General features: G+C 36.7%; 1 protein-coding gene across 2 annotated transcripts; it reads left to right on the forward strand.

Moving 5' to 3' along the window:
* The first annotated feature begins 270 nt into the window (after nucleotides 1-270).
* Nucleotides 271-2,379, forward strand: LOC126585998 (uncharacterized). 2 transcript variants are annotated; one of them, XM_050250651.1, is made up of 3 exons: nucleotides 271-534; nucleotides 1,770-1,964; nucleotides 2,073-2,379. In XM_050250651.1, the coding sequence occupies exons 2-3, from the start codon at nucleotides 1,782-1,784 to the stop codon at nucleotides 2,163-2,165; spliced, it is 276 nt and encodes a 91-aa protein (XP_050106608.1). In that variant the 5' UTR covers nucleotides 271-534; nucleotides 1,770-1,781; the 3' UTR covers nucleotides 2,166-2,379. The 2 variants fall into 2 exon arrangements, with proteins under 2 accessions (XP_050106608.1, XP_050106607.1); XM_050250650.1 differs by having other exon boundaries at nucleotides 273-524.
* The last annotated feature ends 5,885 nt before the right edge of the window (nucleotides 2,380-8,264 follow it).

The following is an 8,264-nucleotide window of genomic DNA, read 5'->3' on the forward strand; positions in this document are numbered from 1 at the left end:
GTGGTCATCTAGTACTATGGTCTAATAGTACTTCTTTTTACTTGTAAGTTGTAAGTAGAGGTCTTATGTGCGATTCTTGTCAATGACAAATTTGAATCATATTATTGTTATCCAAATATAAGGCTAGGTCCACCATCTTCCTCTTCATTTAGATAATATCGTTTATTAAAACAAAAAAAAAAAAAAAAAAAAAAAAAGCTTTTAGATGTGCATAGCAAGAAACATCATTTATCCATTAGAAGGCCCTTTCTAATTCAAATACTTTTTTATTAGACAAATCCACAAGCCCACAGAGAAAACTTGCACAACGGGCAGCCTCTAACCCCGTCCCGTTTGCTTCATAACTTATCCACCCAATAGTTGGACGCCACGTACCCAATTCCACAACGGACGCTGCCTGCCTCCGTTTGCTTGGAAACCACACTAGCTAAAGGCGGTTCCTCCTTTAGCAGCCAGATATAAATACAACACCCCATCGCTCTCTCTGCGAATAAGCTTTCGACTTGCTTTCTTCGCGATCAGAGGTACGTGCAGGTTCTGAATCTTCGCTTTTTATTCAATCTTTTATCACCTAATATTAATCTTAATTGTTTTGCCAGAAATCTTTACTTTTCTTTTCTTAATTTTTCGAATCAGAAATGTTTTTGCTGTGATCATTAGCATCTTTACTGAAATAAATCTACGTTTAGCTTAATTTTGAATTGTTAATATTTCTGCCCTGATTGTTTTACCCGTTGTTGTACGGTGGACTGGTATGTTTTCCGGTGGTAGTTTCACCGTGGCATTTCGTCAAACACTTGGTGTGCGGTTTCTGTATTCATAATTGTGTAGCTCAAACATACTTTCCTCATATTTTATGTGGTAAATTTTGTGCAATTATTATGTTTTGTAATCAGACAATCAATATGGACCGTAAATTCAACAAAAATACTGTCTGATGTTATGATATCATGGGTATTGGTTTTTAAGTAATCTTAATTATGTGATCGGTGAGGGAAAATGATTGTGCTTGATCTGAATAAGTTGAAGAACTCTTTGCCTTTACATGGACGTGCTCCTTTTTTAAAAATTTGGGAAAGAGATGTCCCTGCTGCACAGATGTGATTGTAGAGGTTGTGGGATATTTGGGGTCTAAAACAATAATCAACCTTTGAATCTCATATTAGTGCGAGCGTAAGAAGATAAAACGAACTAGCCCACAGAAAAAGTTAACTTTTTGGAAGCTTTTATTTTACATTGGTCATTAGAGAGAGACATATAACTCGAGTGGTAGCAATTAGGGTTCTGAGGCCATCTGTGAATGATTTCGTGGTGCTTTTATATTCTTATGTAATATTTACTTGAAATTTGTTTGTTCCTAATTTATTTTCCCCCCACATTTATCTGTTGTTTGCACAAAATATCAATACATTCTTTCCAAATTGTTTGTTATTCCAATATATGGATCCAGCTGCTCTGATTCTGATTGGTTACAACTGAAAAGTTTGAATCAGTGTGCTTTCTGTTTGTATTTCATTCTGTCTTGTATGTTTCTGGCACATAATTATGAACCAGTTATTGCATTTATGGTGTGTTTTTAAGAATTGAGAGGCGTTGGTTCTGCTTCAGTTTTCTACCCTGAATATTGATGGTATAACTGAATTTGTTGAAGTGACTTGCTGTGACTAGTCCTTGGATTTAGTTTGAAATGGATGGGTTTGCATTATTTTGAATTTGAAGGCCATCTGTCGTCTGTCTAGATCTTTTATAACGAATGACTAGCGTATCAGGTGCTACTGACAATGGAATCACAGAAAACTCAACATGAGCCATCACCGGCTGCTGCAAACCCAGCCGCCACTTCATGTCGAAAGAAGAAGAACGAACAAGCCACTTTCTTGGAGGATTTGAAGGATCATATTGATGATTTTGTAAATGCATCTATGGATGAACACAAAACTTGCTTCAAGAAGACCATGAACAAGGTTTGTTCCCACTTCAAATTTAATGCTAATACAACCTATCTGCAACTGTTTTCGTTGCTCAATCAGTTTGCTTCTGTTTCTGATTCAATAATTTGCATTTGTTTTCAGATGTTTGGAATGTCAAAGATCGTCTCTAAGAGGAGTGCTGACACCAAGGAAGTTGAGAGTACTCTGCCCCTTCAAACCACAGTGGCAAAATAGGACATCTTCTATTGCGTATTATAGGCATATATCTTGAGAACCAAACTTTGCTCCTGGCCTTAACCAATTAGATTTTTGTGATGTGTAATTTGTTAAAATTGTGGTACTGCACTGTCATTTTGACCAGTACGAAAACTTGAGTTTGTAGCTTAAGTGGCGACTATTATGAACTCGATTACATAGTGTCAACAACGATGTTACTTCTCGTGATTTACTCTTTTGCTATTCGGGTAGTTTTTAGTATGTAGTATGAGATTGCACAGGAGTGCATTTGTATAGCGAACTATGGTTTTGGTCCTTATAATTCGGACGAAGTTCCATATTTGTTCTATTAGTTTCAGTTACCGCAATTTAAACTCCATGGTTTACGTACTGTTGTACCTCAAGGACAAAGGCACAACTCCAATTATTTTAATTGAATTAGCATGTTAGGGTCGATTGAACCTGTTGGAGGTGTGGAATCCCCATGCACCTGCTTGGCTTGACGTGCTAATTACTTTGAAATAGTGACGAAACAAAGCCAATGTTCTTGAATTGCAGCACGTATAAACCAAGTGATCTAATTGCGATGAGTGAAAAATGGAACTTCACACAAGCTATAAGGACCAAACTCATACCATTTGTAAGCTGTGCTTCGGGGAAGTTTTGGTCTATGGTTGGCCTCTATGGTGTTGGATGTCAGTTGTTCGAGTCCGCTCGCCTTCAAACACAAGCAGACACTAGATATTGTGGACAACCCTGAGGGCCGAGACCCGTCGATGTTTTGAATCTCCGTCAATATAGCTTTGGCTGATTCAGGTAAGAACAAAAACATCACTTGATCTCTAATTCAAGTAAGAACTACATCAAATGGTCCAAATGGTTAATTTAGGTCAATTGGTTTTCAAGGCTCGTGAAACTTGTAATGGAACGAGAACAACATCTGACCAATTGTGATTATAAATATACGAGGCAAATAATTATCTCATTGGTTGTAATTCTAAAATGTCTCCTTGAATCCAATCATTTCAGTTTATTTTAATCTATGCAAAAAATTAACTAAAATTGGAATGGTCTAGCTATCTAATGTTATCCAATAAATAGATGGACAATGTTTCTCACTCAAACACTGAAATTGTGATAACGTTAATTAAATGGTTAAACGATTTTTTTTATTTAGTTGACCTTTGCAGACTTAATCCTTAAAGAGTGATCTAAAAGTAGACAGTTTCCATCATTAAGCAACATTGTAGAGTAAGAGAAAAACTGAAAAGATAAAAATGAGAAAGTTGAAGTGAAAAATTTGCTAGCGTCCCCATATATCAATGTCAGTGAAATAATAGAAATGTATTTTAATGGAAACACATATATGAAGCTTTTGTATAATATATATATATATATGTGTGTGTGTGTGTGTGTGTGTGTGTGTGTGTGTGAAGCTTTAGGGCCTATTCATTAACATTTTGAAAAAAAAAAATCGTTTTATGAATACAAAAAGGAGTGAAAAATGTGTTTGGCATTATATTTTGTGAAAATAAACTCAGAAAATAATAGAACATCAAATTGATGTTTCAATTTTTTTTTTTTAAGAAAAATATTATACAATAAAGTATACATTATTAAAAAAAAAAATAGAGTTTTGATTAAAAAAAATTCCTATAGGTATGCCACCATTATCGTCATTATTGCCACCACTACCACAACATCCTTCATGGTCTAACCACCATCACTATCAACGCCACCATCTTTGACACTACTACCTCCCACCACCATCATATTATCCACCGTCATCACTCCTGCCCCCATGGGCATCACCACCTCCACCATCTCACCGTTGCGGCCACCGCCACCATCACCACCACCTTCTACCACCATCACCTCACTCTCCACCATATTTACCCTCACCATGGCCTCCATCAATTCCACCATCTCTACCACCATCATCCCGGCCACCATCTATCAACCACCATATTCACAATCATCCTTCATAATCACTGTTAACACAACTATTATTTGCCACTATTGTACCCAACACCGCCACCACCACCACCATCACTTCATCCACCATTGCCCCTTACCACACTATTGCCACCTCCTATATTCCTCCACTACTAAATCTCCATTGTCACCACTACTACCACCACACCAACTACTATTGCTACCAACATCACTTTCATCGTCTCAACCACCATCACTATTAAACACGAATTTATATTGTTTTGACATTTTTTATATTAGTTCCAAACACGATTTCAATGTTTTCATTTTTTAAAATCATTCTTGGATTAAACTATCAGACTCATTCTCATATCATAGAAATGCAAAATTGTATTTGTTGTTTTTGTTTTACAAAATAGCTCCTCAAAAATTGTTTTGTAAACCGATACTGGACGAACCCTTAGTGTTTTTTTTTTTTTTTTGCTATAAGAAGAATGTACCAAATAGTAGATCTTTGAGGGAAAAACCGCTTGTGAAAAAAACCCTAGTGCTTCAATTGTGAGAAAACCCTAGTGCACCCACTCCCTTTAGGTCTGTGGGAAAGCGGTAACCCTCCCCTTCGCTCTTGCTTCCTCCATGCTTCCCACTTGCTTACTTCTCTCCCTTTCTCGTCATCTCTCCCATATCTTCCTCTTTCTTCTCTCTCTTGCCTTCTTTCCTTACTGGTTATACTACTTCATCTTTCACTAATGGTAACTTGCCCCATCTTTCCAAATATGGTGGCATGGCCCATTTATCCACTGATGGTGGGTCGCCTCAATTACCGATTTTTGGTGATGGTGGGCTTAAGATCGACCCATATTGGGCTTTTGATCCGTCTCCTTTCAGTTTTTCGCTCATCTATTGGAGATTTTCGTTATACTGCACCAAATCCAAATTAGCCCCAAAGACATATAAAATCCCTAATCTTTACACATTACTAAGCATAACTGCTAGGACGACGAAGGGACAGCGGTCACGCAAAGGCAAATACGATCGTTGGAAACATTGGGCGGCGAAGAAGACGTCACACAAAGCTTGTGACATCAGACATTGCACGACGAAGGAAAGTGCTTTGTTGCATGAAATGAATGTTACGCGACGGATTTGGTGGTCTCTGCTCGAAACAAAGAGCGAAGTATGAGTGTTCGTTGCGCATGATACTTTGAGCGACGCAACTAGGGTTCGACCACTAGACCCTTGCACGACGGACATAAGTTGCAGTAAGATTTTAAAATTAATTTTTTTTAAATTAATTTTATTGTTGTAGACTTATTTGATTGAACGATCTTAGGTTTTAGAGAGAGAGAGGACCGGCGGCAATTAGAGAGAAATGAGAGAGTGATTTAATTGTGATGTGTGTTTGTATCACCCCATTGTGCCTTTATTTATAATAGTATGATAAGTAAAAACCTTTCCCTTTAGGATTACAACATATAATAGGTAATCAACTCCTAATAAGAATATAAGATACATTCTCATATATACTAGGATTTACACAATCATATTCCTATTCTAAATATGACTACAACACTCCCTCTTGAGTGTGTAAATACTCAACAAACTATCGTATAAGATCTTTGGCAGATAAGGTAGAATAGTTGATGAAGTTATCAGCACAACGGGTGAACGCAAGTCTCAAATTTAAGAAAGTATGCATTTGTAGTAAAACTCACAAAACCTCGCTGTGGTAAAACTCAAGGCATAGGGAAAACCCATAGACTAAGGAGAAAAGTGAGAAAAATACATAATGTCTAAAACAAATGTCAAACAGGACGAAAGTAGTGAACTCAATAGAGTATGATCATCCCATGATTGGTGCCTCGTTAAAACCTCGTTAAGTAGCAAAAACGCAGTGGGAAAAATTGATGCGAAAATTAACTTAACACACAAATTAAACCCTCTTGTTGTCAAATTGTAGTACAAATGCAAGTACGGATCGTTCTAAACCGGGGATTAGAAGGGCTTGCTAAAACCTCTAAACTGACTTAAAAACATGTAAACAAAGTTAAAAACACTAAACTAGACTCAAAGAACTTAAAACAAACTCAAAGGACTCAAAACAAGCTAAAAACGCTCAAATCTATCTAAAAACATAAACTGGGCAGATTTGGACTCTAACACACTTTTGGGAACCTAAAAACACAAATCAAAACAGATTTTGACTAATAAAACACTTTAAAGTAAAGGGGGTTTTGGTTTTGACGAATTTGAAAACAAAACAAGTAAATTAAAGAACTAATGAAATCTGCACGAATTTGAGTAAATTGAATGGATGGAAGGCTAGCTAGGAGGTTCTTCTCCACACATGACATACTTGCACATAAACCAATTTTCAGTTGTTCTTTCGATCAATCATGAAACTCAACACCCCAGGTTAATTAAGTCCGCTTAAATTAATCTTCAAGTTCTCCTTAAGTTATTGAATTGGATGGGAAAGCGCATACAACAATTCAAGCATTCTTCAAAAGTTCTTTACGTGAACAACACAATAAAGATACAATCAAAGATCATTAAGCATTATGAAAACTATAAGTATTGACGAGGCATTCATTACTATGATGAGCATGAAACTTCTGCCAAGAATTTATTTAACGCGATCGTTTATAAGCGACCTCCACTACTTGTGAATATAAGTTTGTAACTATTAGGTGAAACTCCCTTATACTCTAGCATCATATTCATGCATGCAAACTAAGTGTGCACTCTTCATAAACATACAGGAATAAGTTATCAATCAAGCAGTTAAACAAATTGAATTCACAACTTATGAAAGCACAACTGAAGGTAATTAAATCATATTGCAAGCATGAACATGGTTTCGAATTCCCCCCTAGCTAAAGGGGGTTTAGTTCCTCATACTCACAAAGCAAAGATAAACAAATTTAGACATTAAAAAAAAAAGAATGAAAACACCTAAAAACGCTCCAACAATCCAACTTGAATGGCAAGCACGTCCAAGGGTCCTCCTTCTTCTTTTTGTTGCGGCACAAGGTGTGGTTTGATGGATAAGTGGTAAATTATGGTGGTGGATGGATATAGGTGAGTTATGGTGAAGGGTGGATGGGTGGATTGTGTTCTCTCGGCCAAGGAATGAAAGTGTAAGTGTATGGAGTTGTGAGATGTGAATGTAGTGTCTTTTGATTGATCTTTTTCTCCCTCCCTTGTTATGGTGAAGGGTGGATGTATTTATAGGCTAGGGAGAGGACTACCATCTAATTAAGGTGGTAGTGGTGTATGTTGTGGTAATGAGTGGATGTAATGGGTGTAGTGGGTGAATGTTTGGTAATGAGTGGATGTAATGGGTGTAGTGGGTGAGTGTTTGGTAATGAGTGGATGTAATGGGTGTAGTGGATTGATGTTTGGTAATTGTAGGTCAACACACTTGCACACAAGCATGCTGATTTCTAGCCTTCAAATCTTCAAAAACGTCCATCCTCATGTCTCTATGCTTGCACTGTTCAATTTTGGCCCAAAAATGCTCCAAAATTCTCCAAATAGCACTTTGTTGCTAACTTTGTTATTTGAACCTACAAACACACGAAAATAGCTTAAAGTACTAAAATAACTAGAATTAAACTAAGTAAATGCCAAGAAACAAACTAACTAAGTTGCATAAATATGCTCCTATCAAATTCCCCCACACTTAGCTTTTGCTAGTCCTCGAGCAAAACAAAAGAAACAAAATGAAACAAAACAAACAAAACACAACCTAACCTTCCAATATTTGCCTCAGGGATTTCCAATGCACATGACATGTTAAAAATTACCATTCCCACAGATTTTGGTTATCTTCACACTTGAGCACAAACTTAATCACGGTCACTACTTACTAGTTCAGAATTAACTAATTAAAACAATGTTTTGGATGTAGTAACATGCCTTAGAGAATTTGCTCAATTCCTTACAAGATACTCTTTATTTTCACACACATTTTCTGACTACACACCCTACACTAAAAACTAGGACTCACATATGTTATAACAAAGGAAGCAATTTTCTGGAGTTATTAAGCATGTTTAGATATGATCTCATGAATGGTATGCTACTACTTAGATGCGAGAACTAGTGACACCATATGCTCATACCAATTTCAAACTCCACAAATTGAAATGCACAACACTCAAGATTGAAGTCAAGGGT

The sequence above is a fragment of the Malus sylvestris genome, chromosome 10 (assembly GCF_916048215.2).
Source record: "Malus sylvestris chromosome 10, drMalSylv7.2, whole genome shotgun sequence".
NCBI lineage: Eukaryota > Viridiplantae > Streptophyta > Magnoliopsida > Rosales > Rosaceae > Malus > Malus sylvestris.

What these genes read in the sequence shown, in the direction of transcription:
- LOC126585998 (XM_050250651.1), top strand. Translation starts at nt 1,782, where the DNA reads ATGGAATCACAGAAAACTCAACATGAGCCATCACCGGCTGCTGCAAAC. An exon ending in TCAAGAAGACCATGAACAAG is followed by an intron (nt 1,965 to 2,072) that starts GTTTGTTCCCAC and finishes ATTTGTTTTCAG; the next exon opens with ATGTTTGGAATGTCAAAGAT.